The 24,964-nt window shown below is 39.9% G+C and overlaps 1 protein-coding gene and 1 non-coding gene across 6 annotated transcripts; both read right to left on the bottom strand.

The window, feature by feature from the left end:
- Nucleotides 1–395: 395 nt before the first annotated feature.
- PRPF39 (pre-mRNA processing factor 39) lies at nt 396–22,969 on the bottom strand. 5 transcript variants are annotated; one of them, XM_053595354.1, is made up of 14 exons: nt 22,815–22,969; nt 16,472–16,818; nt 15,910–16,035; nt 15,141–15,259; nt 10,775–10,942; nt 9,326–9,491; nt 8,770–8,877; nt 6,397–6,561; nt 5,957–6,083; nt 5,207–5,475; nt 3,403–3,587; nt 1,752–1,826; nt 1,403–1,523; nt 396–1,152 (listed from the first exon to the last, which is right to left on the bottom strand). In XM_053595354.1, exons 2-14 carry the CDS (start codon nt 16,787–16,789, stop codon nt 1,096–1,098), a joined length of 2,004 nt encoding a protein of 667 aa, XP_053451329.1. In that variant the 5' UTR covers nt 16,790–16,818; nt 22,815–22,969; the 3' UTR covers nt 396–1,095. The 5 variants fall into 5 exon arrangements, with proteins under 5 accessions (XP_053451329.1, XP_053451331.1, XP_053451332.1 ...); XM_053595356.1 differs by lacking the exon at nt 22,815–22,969 and adding an exon at nt 15,388–15,550 and having other exon boundaries at nt 15,654–16,035; nt 16,472–16,493; XM_053595357.1 differs by lacking the exons at nt 16,472–16,818; nt 22,815–22,969 and adding exons at nt 15,388–15,550; nt 15,654–15,722 and having other exon boundaries at nt 15,910–16,037.
- LOC128589524 (small nucleolar RNA SNORD127) lies at nt 5,062–5,147 on the bottom strand. The gene has a single exon (XR_008381079.1). It is a non-coding gene; the product is annotated as a small nucleolar RNA SNORD127 (small nucleolar RNA).
- Nucleotides 22,970–24,964: the final 1,995 nt, after the last annotated feature.

Here is a 24,964-nt window from a genome sequence, read left to right on the forward strand (position 1 = left end):
CCCGGCCCCGGCCAAACTGCAACCAAAAAACAGCCTGGCGTTGTGGCGGGCACCTGTAGTCCCAGCTACTCGGGAGGCTGAGGCAAGAGAATCGCTTAAGCCCAGGAGTTGGGGTTGCTGTGAGCTGTGTGAGGCCACGGCACTCTACTGAGGGCCATAAAGTGAGACTCTGTCTCTACAAAAAATAAAATAAATATTCCTGTACAGTGAGAAAGCAAATGCAGAGAACTTAAGATCTCAGAAACAGAAAACTAAAAGGTCTAAGAAATACTGACAGGAAGATAAAGACTAAATTTAGGAAAAGTTTACTTCACAACTAATGAACCACTAATAATGTTGAGTATAAAGTTAATATTAGTTGAAACCTCCCACCCCAAAAATAAATTCATAAGCAATTACTGGATGAGTCTTCAATTTTATTACAAAAATGAAGATGATCAGTTTGATCAAAATGAAAGCTTGCTCACAAGTTTTACATGAATATTCTAAATACAAAGTCTCCTGGAACAACATATTTTTGATATGATTTTCATTTTTTAAAGGGATGCAAACATTCCATTTTCTCATTTATATAATCTCTATTCCAAAGCATAGTATTTTAATAGTGTATCTTTTCTGTAGTTAGATCACAATTCACAAGTATAACTGAAACACAGACAAAAACCTCGTCAGCAAAGGTTACAAATCCATTTTTTTCTTTTTTTTTCTTTTTTCCACGTGAAGTAAAATCCTTAATAACCAGCCCTTATGTGTTTTCAAAATCTTGTACTACACTGACATGATTTGCAGTCAGGTTTTTTTTTTTTTTTCCTACCCTTAAGGCTACAAAACTCTTGCAAATGCATTGCAAAAGAATTCTAGACCACGTAATGAAAAATCAAAAAAATAGTTCTCCAATAAAAAGTAAATTTTATAAATGGTAGGAAATAGTATCTGTGGTAAACTAATACTTGCATTTTCCCCTATTACTAAACAAATCATGTTACACAGAAACAGGGAAGACAAGTTATCAAATACAACAAGGTTATGCTATGTTTACATCCCTCATTAAAAAAAATAATTTCATATATTCCATATGAAATATTCATTTTCCCATCAGGTTGGAGGGGGAGGATAATACTGTCCATAATTCCAAGGATTCTGGTAATTGTACTGAAAGAAAAAGGCAAACATGTCAGTAAGTTACTAAAACTGCCTAAGCGCCATAATATAAAAATATAATTAAAACAGACATGTTTAAAAAAATTAGCATGTGTTCACTGCTAAAATTCTAAGATTTAAATACCAAAGACAAAGTATTATATAATCTGGAACAAAAAGATATTTTTCTTTAAAAAAAAAAAAGCTTCCAATTTATGCTTCTAGTAATATCTATGAATAAAGAATTATGATATGGACTCACTTGATACCAGGCACTGTAATTATATACAGCTTGATTGGCCTGTAAATCACCATCAATCATCTGTGTTGATGCTGAAGTTGTATCTTCTGTGTGTGCTTTCTTTTCTTCTGGTTCTTCTGATCTATATAAAACGTCAAAATGGAAACTTTCAAAACTTGCACAAATGAAAGCTTTAGTATTTGTTTTACTGAAGTTACCAACATCATAAGATTTTTTTCACATCTTGAAAATAAAGCATCTAAATGATAACATAAAGGTAATGGTTAAAAATATTTGTCTTTAAAGGCCTTTCCACAAGGAAATTTCTCTTTTCAAGCATCCCTTCCTGATTCAGCTAGAAGTTACATACCCATTTTCTGCTTTCCTTTTTAAAGAATCCTGTTCTTTTAAGAGTGTTTGATGTTCATCATAAGCATTCAGAAGCCTATGAAGGAAGAAAAAAAATCCTCTGGAATATATAAAAATCAAACCTATTTTTTAAGATTTTAAGTTGTTTCCAATTAGAGAAACTGCCTAAGTAAATTTCTAAATGGCTCATTATTTTCTTACTACCTCTTAAAATTTAAACTATAATAATCTTAGTCTGGATAATAAGATCCTCCATTACATGTACCTGCAAAAGACTAAAATATCTTGTTGAACCTCCAATTTGCCTATTACTGCCAAATCAAAAACTTCAATAACTTGCTGTCAAATACCTACCACAAGTGCTCTGAACTCAGTCTAGCTTACAAGGCACAGCACAATCAAAATTGCACTTCCACTACTTTATAATATCCTCCAAGCAAGCAGATGTTGCTTCCATCACTGTGTTTCCTCCTCAGCTTATCAGGATCCAGGAGTAATGGAAAGTAATCACATCCTCTATGAAGCATGACAAACCTGTTCTGAACCACAGAGATCTCTGCCTTCTTAACAGTTACACGCTACCCCACATACACACCTATCTCCTCTGATAATCACACCAACCAGACTAAGCTAGAATCACATACCTCATTTCTTTTGTATACCTTCAGTGCAAAACAAGTAGAAGACACTAGATATGCAGCACATGAAGAAGTAGAAACTTTGAAGTAGGTTCCAATCCTAGCCCCACAATGTACTAATCTAAGTGACAATGGAGAAACTGCCTGATCTGTCTTTAATCATCTATTCAAAGAATAGTACCTCATTATACTGCTAAGAATTTTACATAAGATGTTTCATATAAAACATCTACATGATGCACTGGCATGATGATTTAGCATGATCCAAGTACTCAATAAATATCAGCTGTTATGTTAGTTTTACACAGCCATCAAACATTACAGACACAGAAGTAATTCTGTTTATCTACAATGGTTTTGATGGGAATCACTGTAAATGAGAATAATCAGAGAAGGCACATGCCTAACGAGACCCAGATACTTCCTTACTAGAATCAGATAAGCCTGGGACTTCAGCAATGTTCCAGCCAATTATTTCTACCCCTTAGTTTAGCAAATGTAAGTATTAAACTTACACTCTTCCCAAATCCCTTAGCAAACCCTCCTACTACCTTCAACCCTCTTCAGCCTTTTACAATGCAGGAGGCTGAGGCACTAAGCATGAAGTGAGGGCCACTTCCATCCTCTTCAACATAAAAAAATGGCATCCTGTTTCACATTGACCCTTTCCACCTTCATTCACCTATATACTAAATGTTTATGTGTTTCAGGGTTCAATCCTTGTCTTGTTTCCCTTTTCACAGATTGTTTTGATTCCTGTCTTCTCATTCACTCCTGTTTTATTATTCTAAAATTAGGAAAACAGTTTTGAAGGAAAGACAAACCACAAGTCTTCCTTTTAAGCAGATAATACATTTATGAAATTGAATTTACCCTCACATATAGCTGCAGAAAGAATAATCTAAGCAGGAAACATTTTAAAATTACAATGTATTAATTTGTACTAATCATCAAATTCCCATCCAAAAATATCAAAGTTCATTGATAATTCAAAGAGATAATATAAGATCTTACTTATTAACATCTGAACCAAAATCTTCAAGAAATTCCACTTTTCTCTGAGAAAATGTTATTCTCATTTTAATAGGTAATGAACCATGTACAGCTTTGTCAAAACAATTTAGGATATTTTCTTCATTTTGTTTGAGGTCACCACTATATTCCATTTCAAGTAAATTGAGGTATAACTTTGTGTTCTCCTGTGTAAAAAGCATTATCAATTAATATTTCAAAAATATTTTGATTAAAGCACAGGTTAAAGTACCATAATTTTTACATCTCATTTGAAAAATTCAGTATTTAAAATTTATTCATTGAAATACAACTCACAGAAATGTTTTCAACATTCATCTAAAGGGGTAAAAAAATGAATTAGCACATTGATAAGTAGTAACATCATCCTGGTATCTCCCCAAACTATGCAAATTGTTAAATGCCAACAAATTAAAACACTATATCCTATCTTGGGTTTATATGACTTAACCTACCATCGTAATTAGAAAATAAAGCAGAGCGGCGCCTGTAGCACAAGGGTTAAGGCGCCGGTCCCATATGCCAGAGGTGGCAGGTTCAAACCCAGCCCTGGCCAAAAGCCACAAAACAACAAACAAACAAAAAAACTCCAGTATATTAAGGAAAAATCAAATTCAAATAAATTGAGTAACTTGTATTAAAAAAAAAAAGAAAAGAAAGCAGAAAGCCTTGGCATCCAGAGCACAGTGGTTACAGTACCAGCCACATACACCAAAGCTGGCAGGTTTGAAACATGGCCAGGGCCAGCTAAACAATGACAACTGCAACAAAAAATAGCCAGGCATTGTGGTGGGCACCTGTAGTCCCAGCTACTTGGGAGGCTCAGGCAAGAGAATCTCTTAAGCCCAAGAGTTTGAGGTTGCTGTCAGCTGTGACGCCACAGCACTCTACCGAGGGCAACATGGTAAAAAATAAATAAATGAAGCATAAAAAAAAGATCTCTATGGTTCACAGAATTTAAATCTTTACTACAACTGAGGGCAAACATCTTAAACTCCAGCAGGAAAGAGTTATAAATCTGGTTTTTTTTTTGGAGACAAGTTCTCACTGTCACCCAGGCTGCAGTACCATGATGCAATTGTAAAAATCACTGCAGCTTCAAACTCCTGGCCTCAAGTGATCCTCCTGCCTCAGGTGCCTGAGTAGCCTCCTGCCTACAAACACATCACCACACCTAGCTAACACTTTTTAGTTTTTGCAGAGATGAAGTCTATGTTGCCTAGACTGGTCTCAAAGTCCTGGCCTCAAATAATCCCACCTCAGCCTCCCAAGTTGCTAGGATTCCTGGCCTAAGCCACTGGACCTAGCCAATAAAACTGTCTCTTATGCAGACCTAGCAATAGCTAAAGACCTAGAAAAGGAGAATTTCCTATGCTCTGCCTTTAATCAATTGATATAAAAGAACACTTTGGAAAAGGAAAATCATTTCACTGCTACATTTGCTACAATAGAGGCAATTGCTACGCTTTTGGTTATGAAGTATTCTTCCAGGCACTCTGTTCTACTTATAAATCAGTAAATTCACTGTAAAATTTGTAAAGGGAAAATAGAAAGTATCACAATGTCTTCAACACTTTTTAATCCAATAATCTTAATTTTCTTAAACTTTTAATTCCAAACAATTAGCAAGAACATTTGAAATGGCAACATCAGTTTAGAGGGACTGCTGTCCTCATTAAGTAATAAAATATATTACATACAGACCAAATCTTTCATCACAGTTGCCAAAGTGAAAAAAAAACTGAATTTCTTTTATAGAAGTTATCCTTTAAAAAAAAATACGTACTTTGTCTCGTTCAATTGCTTCCAAAAGCACCTTTCTTGACTTTGGAAGATTTTTTTGTATTTTGAAAAGATGCCGGGCTAGTTTGACAGCATAGAACGAAGACTCATGATTTGATTTGGCATTCTTAATGGCATCCTGGAGCAAATGTTCAGCTTCTTCCATATTTCCATGCCGACGTTCTAAGCTTACTCTTCGCAAACGAACCATTGCCAATCCTAGAACACATTCTTCAAATGTTCTCAAGATATTCCTGGCTTCGTTTATATTACCTAGAAATGGTAATTAAATGTTTATGCTTTGTTCAAATGTCTGAAATATCCTTTACACCAAATATTGGCAAACAACCACCCATGTACTAAATCCAGCTTTCTGCCTGTTTTTGTAAAAATAATGAAAACAGCATGTTCATTTATTTTTTATTGTCTCTGGCTGCTTTGGGGCTACAACAGTAGAGTTGGGTAGTTAGAAAAGAGATAATGTGGCCTGCAAACCTAAAATATTTAGTATCTGGTGTTTTATAGAAAAAACTTGCCAAACTCTGCTTTACATCATCCCAACACTTGATTTCTATTATTTTATTCTGAAATAACTTAAAAATATCAAAAGTATCAACTGGGGTGTTGCCTGTGGCTCAGAGAAGTAGGGCACCGGCCCCATATGCCAGAGGTGGTGGGTTCAAACCCAGCCCCGGCCAAAAACTGCAAAAAAAAGAAAAAAAAAAAAGTATCAACTGAATTTGCTCATTCTTACCCTGCTGTTCCTCAAAAGCTGCCCAAAGCATATGCACCATGGGTTTCTTTGGGAGATGAATAGTACACGCTCTGCTGAACACATGCCTCACTCCTTCAATGCTGTGGTTTTCCATGTACTTGGCATACTACATACAGAAAAGAAGAAGTACTGAATAATTTACAGTTGAACAAGCCATTAAATATGTGACAGAACGATAAAATTCTATTTTTAAACCCATTCAGCACCTTTATTGAACCACTAGACTAGTTTCTGTAAGGAAGGACGAAGAGAGGCAACGAGGTTGGCATATGCAGCAGTCAAATCTGGTTGCAAGCAGACCATCTCCTAATGCAACAGATATAGTTATATGAACAACATTCAACAGAAGTACAAAAAAGGTTAGTCACTAGATCAATGTTTATAATATATTGAAGTGTAAGAGCATGTAATTTTCTTACCTTTATCCAAAACTCCTCATAGAGGGCACATGATATGACACATCTTTCAAAGAGAACCACAACTCGTTCATGAGTCCCATTTTCGATTTCAAATTCTAAGTATTCTTTCCAGTTTTTTAGCTGTGCCTTTTCCAATGGTTTCACATGAAAATAAGGTCTTTTAATCTGTAATAAAATTGTAACATGGCAATGAAAGTAACCAAAACCTACACCAAAATATGCAGAAGTAATTTGTATTACTAAACAAGTTTCATTAATGATAATGAATCAAAAATAAATGAATTATAATACTTTGTAATTATTTTTTAAAACTTTTTTGAGACAGAGTCTCACTCTGTCACCCTGAGTAGACTGTCGTGGTATCATCATAACTCACAGCAACCTCAAACTCTTGGGCTCAAGCAATCTTGCCTCAGACACCTGAGTAGCTGGGACTATAGGTGCCTGCCACAATGCCCGCCTAATCTTTCTATTTATAATAGAGAGAGGGTCTCACTCTTCTCAGGCTGGTCTCAAACTCCTGAGCTCAACCAATCGATGCCTCAGCTTCCTAGAAAGCCAGGATTATAGTCGTGCGCCATGGCACCTGGCCTATTTTTTTTAAAAACTTTTAAAATTAAATCCCTTAATTTCTTTAGGTTATATAAATGAAAGAAATAGAATATATTTTCCACTTATTCACAGCCACTTTAAAAGAATTACACATAATTGTGTATAGAAAATTTTATTGAGGCTCAGCGCCTGTGGCTCAAGCGGCTAAAGCGCCAGCCACATATACCTGAGCTGGCAGGTTCGAATCCAGCCCGGGCCCGCCAAACAACAATGACGGCTGCAACCAAATAATAGCTGGGCATTGTGGCAGGCACCTGTGGTCCCAGCTACTTGGGAGGCGGAGGCAGGAGAATCGCTTGAACCCAGGAGTTAGAGGTTTCTGTGAGCTGTGATGCCAGGGCACTCTACCCAGGGGGACAGCTTGAGGCTCTGTCAAAAAAAAAAAAAAAGAAAGAAAGAAAGAAAATTGTATTGAGTATTTAAAAATTGAAAAATTAAAAAAAAAAAAAAAAATTATACCACAGTGACAGAAAGCAGATCAGTGGTTACACAGGGCCAGGAGTGGGGTGAGGAGCACCAAACAGAAAGAGGCAACAGGGATTTCTGGTGGTGACAAAATAGTTTCAGATCTTAATTGTTGTGATGATTACAACATATATACATTTGTCAGATGATTCCATATTATATGACTCCATTCATAACAAAGGCCATTAAAGGAAAATCTATAGGAGCAAAACATAGACTAGTGGTATATTTAGAACTGGTAGTGGAACTCACAGTTGATGGTGCAGGAGCAGATAGCTAAAAGGTAAGGGGTTTATTTTGGGGGTGTTGAGAATGTTCTATAATTAACTGTGGCAATAGTTGTACCTATCTGTGAATACACTAAGAATTGTACATTTGTACACTTTAAATTAGTGAACCGTATGGCATGTGAATAATATTTTGGTAAAGCTGTCAAAAAAACAGAAATAAAGAATTCAGCTAGGGCTGGGTGGTGGCTCACGCCTGTAATCTCAGCACTTGGGAAGCTGAGGCGGGTGGACTGCCTGAGCTCACAGGTTGGAGACCAGCCTGAGCCAGAGTGAGACCTTGTATCTAAAAATAGCTGGGTGTTGTGGCAGGCACCTGTAGTCCCAGCTACTTGGGAGGCTGAAGCAAGAGAATCACTTAAGCCCAGAGTTTGAAGTTGCTGTGAGCTATGACGTTACAGCACTCTACTGAGAGCAACCAAGTGAGACTCTATCTTAAAAAAAAAAAAAGAAAGAAAGTATTTAAATGTTAAGGAAAAAACTCATTTTAGTATATACCTAAAACAGGTATATTTTTTGTATATAAAGTATAAACCAAAGAAGTCAATTAAACATTGTTCAGACTAAGTAGGTACCTTGTAAACAAGCTAAGTCTGAATTCAAGTAAGATTCTAAAATTGATAATGGAAATGTTAAAATTGAAAACAACAGGAATAAATAAGACAAACAAGTTATTACTAAATATGCAAAGTTACATTCCTATCAAAACTGAAAGAAAAACACATTATTGAGCCGTCTAGGTGATTCACGCCTATAATCCTAGCACTCTGGGAGGCAGAGGCAGGTGGATTAATTGAGCTCACAAGTTCAAGACCAGCCTAAGCAAAAGCAAGCCCCTGTCTCTACTAAAAACAGAAAAACTGAGGCAAGAGGATTACTTGAGCCCAAGAGCTAGAGATTGCTGTGAGCCCATACCACATCACTCTACCCAGGGTGACAGTTTGAGGCTCCGCCTCAAAAAAAAAAAAAAGTACTTTTTTAAAGACTATTACAAAACAAAAACACTTACAGCTTCTTCAAATGTCCACCTTTTACTAACTTCATGCTCATTATAATTAAACATTTCTTGATGAATCTCAATGATTCTATGTCTCATGTTTTCTATTTCTGTAATTAGCTTGGAAAGAAAAAGAAAATAATTAAATTTCATAAAAGCTATATACTGAAATTTTTCAACATTACTGTTTATATTTAAGTATCATCAACAGATGCTTTAGAGCAGTGGTTCTCAACCTTCCTAATGCCACGACCCTTTAATACAGTTCCTGTGGGTCACAACCCAAAGGTTGAGAATTGCTGCTTTAGAGTCTTTACATAGTGGGTTTTTAACATTAGCAGCAGTTAATGTGCAAAGTCCAATTAACAATATTAAATAGATTCTCTACCATAAACCTGTATTTACCATATCAGCTAAAGAATTCCCACTTGCCATAATCAGAAATTAACTTTATATAAGCTACAATAGTTAAATGGCCAGCTGAATAAATTTACCGCTATGCCACATAAGTAGTCAGGAACATACAATCTAGTTTCTCATGCACTGAAGAATCTGTAAGTCTAGTTACCTTTGCTGGATCCGTTATGTCCTCAATTCCTGAGGGGAGATCATCACCAGGAGGACCATCATCACCACTATGTCCATTCACAGAAGCTAATTCCCTTCGCAGCTGAATAAACTGTTCACCAGTTAAAAGATCTCTAGGCAAGTTATTCTGTACATGTTCTTTAAATCTAATGGAAGACAAGAAAAATACATGCTCTGTATTTAAATCATAACTTAGATCCCATACTGGATTCCTCCCATATATTACTTTTTTTCATTTTTGAAATAGTCTTAAGCTGTCGCCCTAGGTAGAGTGCCATGACATCACAGCTCACAGCAACCCCAAATTCTTGGGCTTAAGTGATTCTCTTGCCTCGGCCTCCCAAGTAGCTAGGACTACAGGTGCCCACCACAACACCCGGCTATTTTCTTTGTTGTTGCAGCTGTCATTGCTGTTTGAGCTGTCCTGGACTGGGTTCGAACCCACCAGCCTTAGTGTATGTGGCCGGCGCCCTACCCATTGAGCTACGGGCACCGCCCCATACATTACTCTTTCAAAGAAAATGGTTTAGGCTGGGCTCAGTGGCTCAGGCCTGTAATCCTAGCACTTGGGAGGCCAAGGCAGGTGGATTGCCTGAGCTCACAGGTTTGAGACCAGTCTGAGCCAGAGTGAGACCCTGTCTCTAAAAATAGCCAGGCCCGTGGAGGGGGGGGATGGGGAATCACCCATAGGTCAGTGGTTAGGGCACCAGCCACATGCTCCCCGGGGCTGGTGGGTTCAAACCTGGTCAGGGCCTACTAAACAAACAAACAAACAAAAAATAACCAGGCATTGTGGCGAGTGCCTGTAGTCCCAGCAACTAGGGAGGCTGAGGCAAGAGAATCGCTTGAACCCAAGAGTTTGAGGTTACGGTGAGCTATGATGCCATAGTACTCTGCCAGGGGCAAGAAAGTAAGACTCTCTCAAAATAACAGTAACAGTAATAATAATGGCTCAGCACCTATAGCACAGTGGTTATGGCGCCAGCCATATACACCAAGGTTGGCAGGTTGGAACCTGGTCCAGGCCAGCTAAACAAGAATGACAACTGCAACAAAAAATAGCTGGGTGTTGTGGCGGGCACCTGTAGTCCCAGCTACTTGGGAGGCTGAGGCAAGAGAATCACTTAAGCCCAAGAGCTTGGGGTTGCTGTAAGTTGTGATGCCACGGCACTCTACTGAGGGTGATATAGTGAGACTCTGTCTAAACAAAAAATGATAATAATAGAAACAGTAAAATTTCTAAACATCCCATGAGATATATGAAAAAAATGTCAAAATTAAGTGTATAAATTGTGATTGTCTAGCAAGAACATTTATTTGTTTCCATATAATAAAATCTATATAACATGTCAGATTATAACACTCAATACTAAAAATTAGTTATCTGAGTAATCAAAAGATATTTCGAAGATGAGATTTTTTCACCTACCTCTGAAAATGATGACTATACAGCTGTGTTGGAATCCCAAGAATACGATCGTATACAGATGTAACTTCTCTGAGGTTTCCCTGTTCATTTTCCCAGTTAATATACATTTCCCACAATCTGTCAGATCGAAAATCTGTTCCTGCAGCTAGAACAGCATGCTCAAAAGTTCTGAAAAATTAAATTACTCTTAAGTTATCTTTCCAACATAAATCACTTTTAATAGTTTCCAAATTTTAAAGATAACACTAAATTCAAATAATTATATTCAACTGCTTCCTATCCAAGTAGGGATTGGACAGGAAGAACAACAGTTAGAAGAAACAGTACAAAGTAGAGAGCAGCTGTTTTATTTAATTTAATTTTTTGGGGGGGAGGGGAGTAGCTGCTTTAAAAAAGAATGAGAAAACAAAGGGAAAAGATAAATGTACTTCTGATGTAGTTTTATCTTATATGAAATTACAGTGCAAGATGCAAAAATTATAAACAGGTTAAGAGTGACACAGTATGCTCGGCACCTGTAGTTCAGCGGCTAGGGCACCAACCACATACACCAGAGCTGGCAGGTTCGAATCCAGCCCGGGCCTGCCAAACAACAATGACAACTGCAACAAAAACACCCAGCTACTTGAGAGGCTGAGGCAAGAGAATCCCTTGAGTGCAAACTAGAAAACAGCTGGGTGTTTGTGGCGGGCTCCTGTAGTCCCAGCTACCTGGGAGGCTGAGGCAAGGAACCACTTAAGCCCTAGAGTTTGAGATTGCTGTGAGCTGTGATGCAACAGCATTCTACCGAGGACAACATAGTGAGACTCTGTCTCAAGGAAAAAAAAAAAAAAGATGAACATCAATCAAGAGTAGGGTCTAATAAACTCTCTGAGTAAGACATGAAACCCAGGAATGAGGTTAAAACATCTCCTAGAATCATCATAATAAGCACAATTGTTGTACAGCAGAACTAGACAGAGCAACCAGTCCCGGTTGCATCATAGGTCACAGGAGTGACAGCTCAAAGGAGAAAAAAAACGGGACTAATGAAGTACCTGATGGGTCTGATAGTATACAAAGATGTACCTAAAGCTTTATACAAAGCTGCTGGATCATACAAGAAAAGATTTTCAAAGAAATAGGACACATGGAAAAAAAGGTGAGGGGGGTAGGGAGATCACTGACTCAAGGAAAAACAAAAAGTTATAAAATAAAACCACAGTATGATAAAAACAAAATCTATAGCCTTAGAATGAGTTTTTAAAAAAAACACTGACAAAGACTATTAAAACCTATCCTGTAGCTACACTGAAAAGATTAAGAAATAGAACGACAGGTTGAGCAGTGGCTCATGTGTGTAATCCTAGCACTCTGGGAGTCCAAGGTAGGTGCATAGCTTGAGCTCACTTCAAGACGAGCCTTGAGCAAGAGCAAGATTTTATCTCTACCAAAAATACAAAAACTATAGCCGGGCGTTGTGGCGGGCGCCTGTAGTCTCAGTTACTCAGGAGACAAAGGCAAGAGAATCAGCTAAGCCCAAGAGCTGGAGTTTGCTGTGAGCTGTGATGTTATGGCACTCCATCGAGGGCGACAAAGTCTCAAAAAAAAAAAAAAAAAAAAATACAAAAAGTGAAGCAAGAGGATTGCTTGAGCCCAACAGTTGGAGGTTGCTATAAGCTATGACACCACAGCACTATACCCAGGGCAACAAAGTGAGACTCTGTCTCAAAATTAAATAAATAAATAAATAACGGAAAAATAAAAATCAGGGTCTAAGTGAGCTAAAATTCTACCATAGTAGATTCATGTGTACAATTAATAAAAATAGAAAGCACTATGGAGCTGCTATTACACACACAATGGAAAGTACCAGAAGAAACAGCTAAAATATTTAAAAGAAAGTAGAATGATTGCTTTGTGTTACAATCAGTTTAACATTAACTGACTTCTTAAACTAAATGCACACTTTGTTTTTGAAAAATGAAAATACATTAACAAATTTCTCTATAATTGGTAAGAAACAAGACAAGCCAGGCCCACTGGCTCGTGCCTATAATCCTAACACTCTGGGAAGCCAAGGTGGGTGGATTACCTGAGCTCACAGGTTCAAAACCAGTGTGAGCCAAAGCAAGACCTGGTCTCTAAAAATAGCCAGGCATTGTGGTGGGCATTGTAGCTTCAGCTACTTAGGAGGCTGAGGCAAGAGAATTACTTAAGCTCAGGAGTTTGAGGTTGCTGTGAGTTGTGACACCACAGCATTCTACTGAGAGCAACAAAGTAAGACTCTGTCTCAAAAAAAAAAAAAAGAAAAAAAAAATTTAAATAAACAGAAAAGAAAAGAAACATAGCATTACTCCAGGTCTTCGTAAAAAAAAAAAAAAAAAGAAAGAAAAGAAAAAGAAACAAGCTTGGCGCCTGTAGCACAGTGGTTACAGCGCCAGCCACATACACCAAGGGTGGCGGGTTCAAATCGGGCCTAGGCCAGCTAAACAACAGTGACAACTGCAACAACAAAAATAATAGCCGAGCGTTGTGGCGGGCACCTGTGGTCCCAGGTACTTAGGAAGCTGAGACAGGAGAATGACTTCAGCCCAGAAATTTGACGTTGCTGTGAGCTGACAACACGGCACTCTATAGAGGGTGACAAAGTAAGACTCTGTCTCAAAAGGAAAAAAAAAAAGAAACAATCCAATAGAAAAATGAGCAAGTGATAAGAATGGGCAATTTAAAATGGCTTATAAGTTCAAGTTAATTTATTGATGCATTGGAAACAATAAAACCACAACTGCTTTTATAAAAAATAATAATAAAAAAATAAAATGGCTTATAAAAAGCATATAAGAGAGCAAACTAGGATAAGCAATCAAGACATACACAAATTTTAAAACCAAAGAGCTAGTAGGCCGGGTGTGGTAGCTCAGGCCTATAATCCTAGCACTTGGGAAGCCAAGGCAAGTGGATTTCCTGAGCTCACAGGTTCCAGACCAGCCTTAGCCAGAGTGAGACCTCCTCTCAAAAAATAGCCAGGCATTGTGGCGGACACCTGTAGTCCCAGCTCCTCGGGAGGCTGGGGCAAGAGAACTGCTTGAGCCCACAAGTTTGAGGTTGCTGTGAGCTATGATGCCATGGCACTCCACCAAGGGTGATTAAGTGAGAGTCTGTCTCAAAAAAAAAAAAAAAAAAAACAAAGAGCTACTATTAAGGATTAAAATATATATACAAATGTATGTGTGTGTGTGTATGGAACAGCTATGGTAATTTGACTACTTTCATACATTTGGGGAATTTAAAATTGATGCCATTTTTGATTAAACATTTGATCAACCTTAGCTGTGTATTCCCTTTGACAGAAGCTCAATTTCTAGCCCATTCTATATAAATATTGACTTGTATAAAGATGGTCACTATAGCACTGAGTATTTCTTATAAATATGGATTTGGTAAAAAGTATAGCAACTTAACACTATAAAATACTTTTGCAATGGTTAAAAACTACAGTGAGATTCAAAAACATTCTATTAAATAAAAATTTTAAAAGCCAAAGAATAGTATGTCAAATACACACGCAAGTATGTATATCTACATACATCTAAAAGAACACACAAAGCCATTACCCATGAGGGGAGTATAATAGGGGACATAAGAAAAAGAGAGTGTGGAATAGAGAAAGGCTTCATTATCTGTAATTTTTTAATAATTGAGCATAAACCTATTACATGTATTTTTTTTTTTTTTTTCAGTTTATTTTATTTATTATTTTTTGAAACAGAGTCTCATTCTGTCACCTTGGGTAGAGTACCCTGGCATCACAGTTCACAACAACCTCAAACTCTTGGGCTGGGAGGGATCTTCTTGCCTCAGCCTCCCCAGAAGCTAGGACCACAGGCTCCTGCCACAATACCCAGCTAGTTTTTCTATTTTTGGTAGATCCGGGGTCACCTTCTTGCTCAGGCTGATCTCAAACTCCTGAGACATGCATCTTTTTTTTTTTAAACGTAGAAAAGAAAACATAAAAGTTAAACTTCTAGCTTGGCGTTCAACATCTATTATAGAGTTCTATTACCAACATCAGAATTCTTATTTACAGGCAGCACAAGTAGCTCAGTCGGTAAGGCGCCAACCACATGCACCCAGGATGACGGGCCAAGCCAGCTAAACGACAATGACAATCACAACCAAAAAATAGCCGGGCATTGTGGGTGCCTGTAGTCCCAACTACTTCAGAGGCTGAGGCAAGAGAATCTCGTAAGCCCAAGAGTTTGAGGTTGCTGTGAGCTGTGATGCTATGGCACCCTACCAAGGGCAACATAGTGACTGACTGACTAAAAAAAAAAAATTCTTATTTACATCTTCAAATACATGTGATGATCGAAGTTTCACATACCCTCTTATTGTACTGTTTGTCTCAGGATCACTAGGGTCCAATGTTTCCTTTAAGAAGTTTATGTAATGTATCCAAAGGTCAACACTAAGAGGTATTGCCTGAAGCCCCCGCCGATAAACCTAAGAAGAAAACAACAAACTGTACTTCAAATATTTAATTATTTCTTAACAGAGAGGCAACACTGTGTTATCCGGTGAACCTTAGAAATACTAATTACTGGAATTTTGTTTAAATAATCTACCATTACCATTTGGGTGGAGGTTGGATAGAACATGGCAATGTTCTGATCCCCACGTGCAGAGTCTTGATCTTCAAAGCGCAGCAGTCCCTGCATTCTGACCGGGTTGTGTGGGCAGGCTTTGGGTTACAGACCATAGGGCACAGACCCATTAGAGCATCAATGACAGCGTCTGACCAAAAATGCAATAAGACGTAGCAAATGTGACTAGCAAACCAACTATATTGTTTGGAAAATGAGAAATAAATGTAAGTGAGAGAAAAGCCCTGCCCTACTTGTTAAGCTGCAGTGTAATACAGAGGCTTGCACTGCAAAGCTTGACAAACTGTAGAGGTTTAACGCACCTGCCAACAAAGAGAGAAAATATTAGCTACAAATGCCACAAGAGTGACAAATGCAAATAAAATACCCTATAAAAATTGTTTGACCATAAATGGTAGGTACTGCCAGCCAAGAAAGAAAAGTCTTTATTTTGTTATTAATTGGCTTACAGTACCTAATGGAGGTAACTTTATTCAGTGATATACGCACCTCATCTGATTGTTTAATGTTGTCATGCCGCTTTTCAAGATCTGCATACTTTTTCCAGTAACCATAGCAATACGGATAGTGTACAAAAAATTTGTCAAAAGCCTTCCTGGCAGCCATCAAGTGATTCTGATGAAAATAAAACAAGGTATTTAAACATCTCAGAAGTTTTTAATCAAAAACATAGTTATTATTCCTTTCAAATTTATTATCTCGGAAACAAACAGCAGGCTTCAAAATCACATAAACAGCATCCCTTTTTCCTGTAAATGCAACCGAAACCAAAGAAACTAATTTTGTAAACCTTTTATTTCAGTAATTTTACACATACACAATTATTATAAAATGCTAGGATTTTGGCTCTACTAAGTCTCCACAATATACAAAATCTAAGTTATTTTCAAAGCTAAAAATGTATCTAATGTTATTCAACTTAATCTGAAAATTTTAAGAGACCATTTAAATTACAAAACAATGAGTCCTATTGTTTTCTTATAAACTGCTACTACTTGATTAGTTATTTGATTAATCTGTCACTACTAATACCATTTAAATAGTTACTAACCTCCTGTTCTACATACTGAAGTAAATACACCCAGCCTGTAAAATCCTGAGGATTATTTTCTACAGTTTTCCAAAATTTTTCATATTCTGGAGGAAAATTTGCTTCTGTTTCTGTCACTGGAAGGTCCACAGCATTTGCCATTTCACTTTCTTCTGCAGATGCATTGACATTGGGAGAGTCATCAGGTGACTGTTCCATTTCTGTAACATTCATAATCTCAGTACTGAAATCAGGAGGATGTTCTACCACTACCTCTGAATCGGTGCCTGTGCTGCCATTACTAGAATTTCTGTACTCATCCATGTGAGAATTTTGCATAGCTATTTACTTTGTCTTCAGTTAATGATCTGTGGAAACACAAAAGAGAAACATCTTCCAAAAGTCAATAAAATTATTATTAGGCATTGACAATAACTAAATAGCCCTATTTAGCTATTAAAGAAATATATTAATTTGATTATTTTTCTCCCCTATGAGTCAGAATCATAAGGACTGTTAGCATCTATATTATAAATAAAATTACGTAACATGAGTTTCTTCACAAAATTGCCATTTTGTTGTTGGTGTCGGAATAAAAACTAAATAACAGGCTAGGTGCAGGGCTCATGCCTGTAAATCCTAGCACTCTGAGAAGTCAAAATGGGTGCATCACCTGAGCTCAGGAGTTCAAGAGCAGACTTCATCGCTACTAAAAATAGAAAAATTAACCCCAGGCATTGCAGCAGGTGCCTATAGTCCTAGCTACTTTGGAGGCTCAGGCAAGAGCATCTTTGGAGCCAAAGAGTTGAGGTTGCTGTGAGCTATGACACCATGACACACTACCCAAGGCAACAGAGCAAGACTCTGTTACAAAAAAAAAAAAAGAAGGAAAGAAAAAACTAAACCTAAATAACCATGCCTTTAGTTTCTTTCTTTCTTTTTTTTTTTTTTTTTTTTTGAGACAGAGTCTCAAGCTATCTCATGGCGTCATAGCTCACAGCAACCTCCAACTCTTGGGCTCAAATGATCCTCTTGCCTCAGTTTTTCTATTTTTAGTGTGTGTTGGGGGGGGGTCTCACTTTTGTTCAGGCCGGTCTCAAACTCATGAGCTCCAAACAATCCACCTGGCTCCGTCTCCCAGAGTGCTAGGATTACAGGCTACAGGCGTGAGCCACCACGCCCAATCCATGCCTTCAGTTTCTTCATTCATAAATCAAGTACCACACCAGCTCCCTCATTAAGCAACCATATTTAAAATTCAATGTTTCTTGGCTAAGAATCTAAAATTCAAAGCCTGAATGGTATCTTGTTATCAATCACTGGAAAACAGCAATATCTTTTAAGAAATCATCCTTTTATGGTAGTGCTGTAATATCATTTTACAACTGCCTTCATCTCTTCCACTAACAGTTTAAATGGAAACCAAAAGTCTAGGGCATGTCTCTCTTTTTTTTTAAGTGAGGGATTATTAATTTTTCCAAATGGCCTTTAAAAAGCAAATGACTACCTTCCTCACCTCCATTTAACCTTTTCTGAAATGTCACCTTCTCACTAAGACCCACCTGAACTACCCTACTTAAAACTGTAAATTGCTCCCATTTCCTAGAACAGCTGACATCCCCTTTTCCTTAGTCTACTTTCTTTACCCATAGAATTTATTACAAATAGTGAACAATTTAATTATTTAGTGTACTCTGCTATAAGAATTAACCAGCCTCCCTGGTGGTCTAGTGGTTAGGATAAGAAAAAAAAAAGAGAGAAGAAAAAAAGAATTAGCCAGCCCTTTTTATTCCCACTATTATTGCTATAGTTTAAGTAATCATTATTTCCCCACTCTATCAGTAATTTTCTAACAGAAGATTGCTTCTTTTCCTTTTTTCAAGTTGGAAAACAGAATAAAAAAAAACTTTTTATTATAGTGCTTTGCCCAGTAAAAGTATATCATAACATTTTAATGTAATTTTACACCTACATGTGCAATACAACTCTTGTATACTGAGCTGCCTAGCACATAAAAGACACTCATTATTTTTGAAAGAATCAATGAAGCCATGTCATTTGCATTGCTATGACACAATAATCAGCTATTAGTGATAACAAGAGATGCCATTTATTGAACATATTGAACATTTTCTTAAATGCCTTTCTTTTTTTTTTTTTTTTTGGCCAGGGCTGGGTTTGAACCCGCCACTTCTGGTATGCGAAGCCGGCACCCTATTCTTTGAGCCACAGGTAACACCCATTAAATGTCATTTTTTATCATAAGGATAGTAAAGCCAAAATTTATTAAGGTTAAATAACTTGTCCAAATGTATACAAGTAGTAAGGAACATAGCCAGGATTCAACTCCATCTTACCATGAAAATTCTTGCCTCAGCCAAGACATTCTATTTGTTTTGTTTTGCTCCCAGTTCCATTCCTTTCAGCTTAGGAACCTTAGTATATGCCGTTTCTTCTACCTGGACTGCTCTCCCATCCCATCCCTCTACTCTGTGCCGACATTCCCACTCAATACCTTCAAACTAACCAAAGCCAAATCTTCTAGGTCAAACAACACTTCCTAAAAAGTATTCTCACATCCTCTGAATAAGTTAAGACTTCCCCTAGTTATGCTCTCACAGCATTCTGACTTTTTCTCCATAAAGCACCCATCACAATTGTGATACCTGTTCACTGTCTATCACTAGAAAATAAGGACCAGACCTGGCTCAGTGCCTGTAGCTCAGCAGTTAGGGTGCCCGGCCACATACACCAGGGTTGGCAGGTTCGAACCCAGCCAGGGCCTGCCAAACAACAATGACAACTAAACAACAACAAAAAAAGTAGCTGGGTGTTACAGCAGGCACCTGTAGTTCCAGCTACTTGGGAGGCTGAGGAAAGAGAATTGCTTAAGCCCAAGAGTTTGAGGTTGCTGTGAGCTGTGACACCACAGCACTCTACCGAGGGTGACACAGTAAGACTCTAGCTCAATAAAAAAAAACAAGGACCAGACCTAGAGATATATTATAACACCAGGAGGCCTAGTACACACCCAAGGCATTTAATAAGTCATAAATAACATCACTCCTTAGTCGCCCATGCAAAAACCTGGCATATTGCTTTCATCACCAAATGGGAAGGAAGCATGAAGAATTGGGCTTTTGAGGTCAACAGAACTAAATTAAAGATCTAGACGGGCTAAAATAATCACACATATCTTGCTATAAAAATTAACTATCCCGGGCGGCACCTGTGGCTCAGTCGGTAGGGTGCCGGCCCCATATGCCGAGGGTGGCGGGTTCAAACACGGCCCCGGCTAAACTGCAACCAAAAAATAGCAGGGCGTTGTGGCAGGCGCCTGTAGTCCCAGCTGCTCGGGAGGCTGAGGCAAGAGAATCGCTTAAGCCCAGGAGTTGGAGGTTGCTGTGAGCTGTGTGAGGTCACAGCACTCTGCCGAGGGCCATAAAGTGAGACTCTGTCTCTACAAAAAAAAAAAAAAAAAAAAATTAACTATCCCTTACCTCATAAATGTATATAATTATGATTTTTCAATCAAAAATAATATGCTTTAAAACTTAATCCCCATTTCATTCACACCTCTAGTGCTATAATTTAAGTAACAGTTCTATCTCCCCAAGAGATCATTGTTCTTCAAACTATAGACTGCTTCAAATCAGCTTCTCTTTTTTTTTCTGAGACAGTCTCACTATGTCACCTTCAGTAGAGTGCTATGGCGTCACAGCTCACAGCAACCTCAAACTCTTTGACTTAAGTGATTCTCTTGCCTCAGCCTCCCAAGTAGCTGGGACTACAGGCACCCGCCACAATGCCCAGCTATCTTTTTTTTGTAGTTGTTACTGCTGTTTGGCAGGCCGGGGCTGGGTTTGAACCCACCAGCCTTGGTGTATGTGGCTGGCACCCTATCCGCCCAGCTACAGGCACCGAGACTCAGCGTCTCATTTTTTAATGGATAAATATAAAATAGCAAAAAATACAAACAAGAGTGTATATACACATTAAGGCATTTTGTTGCCTTACACACACATGATTCAACTGTTTATTGGGCTGTGATGTCACATGTACATCCTACTGTGGAATGCAATAAAAAAATTGAAAAACACTGCTGCACCACAGCTCCAGATAAACCAACCTAATATTGATGGAATATTAAATTCAAAAAGAAAGAGGTCTTGGTGGTTTTGTTCACTGCTTTGTCCCTATAACTTAAAATAGTGCCAACAAATTATCTCTAAACGAGTGATGGATCTGCTCCCAATTTAACTTTCCAAAATATTTATCCTACAATACTCTTCTTCATTGCCATTTCCGGAGCCCACTGGTTCTTTGGGTCTGAGCCTCAACACAGGCTTTTCCCTCAGACTGACAAAAGTACTCCTTTTCTCAACTCTCCAAATCATTTGATGCCTTTTTACTCCATTACACTTTCTTATAAAATCAAACAGGATGAGACTCCACTAATATAAAATGAAACATAATAAAGTGAGGCAGAGCCTGTGGCTCTGTGAGTAGGGCGCCAGCCCCATATACGGAGGAGGGTGGTGGGTTCGAACCCGGTCCCTGCCAAACTGCAACAACCACAACAACAACAAAAATAGCTGGGCACTGTGGCGGCCGCCTGTAGTCCCAGCTACTGGGGAGGCTGAGGCAAGAAAATCACCTAAGTTCAAGAGCTGGAGGTTGCTGTGAGCTGTGACGCTATGGCACTCTACCAAGGACGACTGAGTGAGACTCTGTCTCTAAAAAATAAATAAATAAATTATAAAGTGTGTAGTTTATTTATCATAATTTTTAACTTTTAGTATAGTTATTACATTAAACACATAACAATTTACCATGTCATTTTAAAATGTAAAAGAAAGGGCGGCGCCTGTGCTCAGTGGGTAGGGCGCTGGCCCCACATACCGAGGGTGGCGGGTTCAAACCCTGACCCGGCCAAACTGCAACAAAAAAATATCTGGGCGTTGTGGCAGATGCCTGCTACTCGGGAGGCTACTCGGGAGGCTGAGACAAGAGAATCACTTGAGCCCAAGAGCTGTGACACCACGGTACTCTTCCGTGGGCGATAATGTGAGACTCTTGTCTCTAGGAAAAAAAAAAAAAGTAACATCTGTGGGCTGCGCCTGTGGCTCAGTGGGTAGGGCGCTGGCCCCATATACCGAGGGTAACGGGTTCGAACCCAGCCCCAGTCAGCTCAAACAGCAGTGGCAAATGCAACAAAAATAGCCAGGCGTTGTGGCGGGTGCCTGTGGTCCCAGGTACTCGGGAGGCTGAGGTAAGAGAATCGCTCTAGGCCAGGAGCTGAAGGTTGCTGTGAGCTATGACGTCATCGCACTCTACCGAGGGCGACAAAGTGAGACTCTGTCTCAAAAAAAAAAAAAAAAAAAAAAACTGTATCATTATAAAATTATATGGTCACTACAGCATCGTCAGTAACACACTGAACAGTACTAATTATTCGCCTGTAATACCCCGAATCGGAGGCTGAGGCAAAAGAATCTTATACTCATGAGTCTGCGGTTGCTGTGAACTATGACGCCACAGCACTCTACCCCTGGGGGACTGAGACTCCGTCTCAAAAAAAAAATATCAGATAATTTCAAGCAGTATTTATTAAAGTCAAGTATATTTATTAACTTAAAGATTCTGAAGCGCGGGCGGCACCTGTCGCTCAAGGAGTAGGGTGCCAGTCCCATATGCCGGAGGTGGCAGGTTCAAACCTAGCCCCGGCCAAAAACCAAAAAAAAAAGATTCTGAAGCGGAAAAAATACACCACCGCTGATCCCTGGCTACAAAAGGTGAACATTCTTAAATAGATTCTCTTAAAAGATCCTGCCGGGATCTTGCTGTTCGGTTTTTCTGCTTTAATCCCACTCTGCCAAAAGCTCTGGCTGATCTCCGGGGGTGCTGTGACTTAGGGCCGCCAAAGTGCTGCTTATGGGGTTGTAAGGCAGAGAAGGCGCCGTACGGAGCGCGCAAATGCCTTATTAACAGAATGTATCTCCGACCCTCCCACCCTCGGGGCGGCTCACCGCCTCTTCCACCGCCAGCCGTCGCAGCCACGCTGTCTCCAGCTCCCGGGCGAGCCAGAGCTGCAGACTGCGCCCGCGTCGCCTCCTAAATCCCGGCGAAGGAGGTCCACGCTCCCCCGCCCAACCTACCGCACCGGTGAGGAGAAACCTCGGCCCGCTCCACCCAACAGGTGGGAAGGAGAAAGGAATGGACAGCTGGGCGCCCCGTCCAAGCCAGGCCTCAAACAGGGCGCGAGAGGGAGGCCGCGGCCCCGGCGCGGCCTGAAACGCGCAGGCCCCTTCCCGCCCCAAGTGCCACCCCAGCAGCTGATTTCAAGGCGCCCGCCCCAGCTGACCTTACGATGGATGCCGCTCGATGCCATGAGCCGAAGCCTGAGCCAACCTAGCTGAAGAGGGCACTTCCACCGCCTCGGTCCCCACAGCCACGGCAGCTGCCGCCACAAGCGACACAGCAGCCTCGTCGCAAGCCCCGCGCGCATGCGCCTGAGTCCCAGGAGTCGCACGGGTCACGTGGTTCTGCAGCGCGCAGGCCTCGCCCTCCAGGCCCCAGCCCCGCCCTCCAGGCCCCAGCCCCGCCCTCCAGGCCCCAGCCCCGCCCCCGCCGCGGGCGCGGACCCGGCTTCCCCCCGGGGAATTCCTAAGCAAAAAGCGGGTATTTAGGGCCCTGTGGCCTTTCACACTCTTAATTGTAGACACAGACTACCTCCTGACCCCGAGAAAGTAAAATATCGTTATTCTTTGGGGGCAAATCCCCTGAGGTTTCCCAAACATTGCCCAGACTTTACCTCTAAAAATGTACCTGAAAACGGGCAAAAATTAAGCGTTACACCCCCGAATTTTCAGATGGCACGGATTCTGGAGCCAATTAGGTTTCTGGAAAATGAAACACTCGTAGATTTCCAGACTTGGAGAACTGACAGACATTTTTCTTTACAGAAAAAATGATGCAAGGACCCTTGTCAAGGCACGGTAGTGAAGATTAACTCAGGACGACAGGACTAGGTGTAGGGCTGACTGGGAAGGAATCTGGCAATGGGGAGAAGAGATACTGGGCTCCTCTCTCAATACAGCGTGGGCAAGTGGGAATGTATAGCCGGGAGCTACGTGTGAATGGAAAAATTACTAAAAGGAAGTATTGGTATCAGGAGAAAGGGGCATTTGGGCTGAACCGACCTAACAGGATTCTTGCTAAACTTGGGCCAGGATAACCAGACATCACCTGGGGAATGGTGGAGGACCAGGCACCCCTTCCAGTATTGAGAATGATCAGATGTCCAGGCTGGGGGTGGGGGAGTTTGGCTAAACTGACTTAACAACTGGATTTAATAATACGGAGGAGCACAGATGGAAGATGCAGAAGCCAGTTGGCTAAGCAAAGACTCTTTGTCACTATTAAAGGGATATGTACACCCAAGGCTACATCTTCTCAGTAAAAAATTGAATTTAGGGGCGGTGCCTGTGGCTCAAGGAGTAGGGCGCTGGTCCCATATGCCGGAGGTGGCGGGTTCAAACCCAGCCCCGGCCAAAAAACCAAAAAAAAAAAAAAATTGAATTTAAACTCTAAAAATATGTAAAATCGCCCTCCGGACAAATGGAGTTTTTTTTTTTTTTGTAGAGACAGGAGTCTCACTTTATGGCCCTCGGTAGAGTGCCGTGGCCTCACACAGCTCACAGCAACCTCCAACTCCTGGGCTTAAGCGATTCTCCTGCCTCAGCCTCCCGAGCAGCTGGGACTACAGGCGCCCGCCACAACGCCCAGCTATTTTGACAAATGGAGTTTTAACAGTTTTCCTCAGTTATACCCATATCCCTACCTAAAAAAATTTTTTTTCTTTCAAATCTTGTTTCTCCTCATGATGGGCTACTGTAGTCCCAGCTGCTCAGGAGGCTGAGGCAGGAGGATTGCTTAAACCCAAGAGTTTCCAAGGAAGGGAAAAGGAGGGGGGAGGTTTTGTTGGAGGGAAGGTAATGAGTGGGGCCACATCTATGGTGCATCTTAGAATGGGTACAGGCGAAACTTACTAAAGGCAGAATACAAATGCCTACATACAGTAACTAATAAAATGCCATGAAGGCGACTTTGAACAATTTGATGAGAATATTTCAGATTGTATATGAATCCCGCACCTTGTACCCCTTGATTGCACTAATGTACACAGCTATGATTTAACAATAAAAATAAATTAATTAAAAAAAACAAGAGTTTAATGTTGCTGTGAGCTAAGCTGATGCCATGGCACGCTTCAAAGGTGACAAAGTGAGACTCTGTCTCAAAAAAAAAATAAGGCTATTTGAGGGGATGGGATCACAAAGATAATTTTTTTTTTTTTGAGACAGAGCCTCAAGCTGTCACCTTGGGTAAAGTGCCTGTCACCTTGGGTAAAGTGCCTGTTGCCTTGGGTAAAGTGCCATGGCATCACAGCTCATAGCAACCTCCAACTCCTGGGCTCAAGCGATTCTCCTGCCTCAACCTCCCAAAAGTAGC

Source organism: Nycticebus coucang, chromosome 6 (genome assembly GCF_027406575.1).
Source record: "Nycticebus coucang isolate mNycCou1 chromosome 6, mNycCou1.pri, whole genome shotgun sequence".
Taxonomy (NCBI): Eukaryota; Metazoa; Chordata; class Mammalia; order Primates; family Lorisidae; genus Nycticebus; species Nycticebus coucang.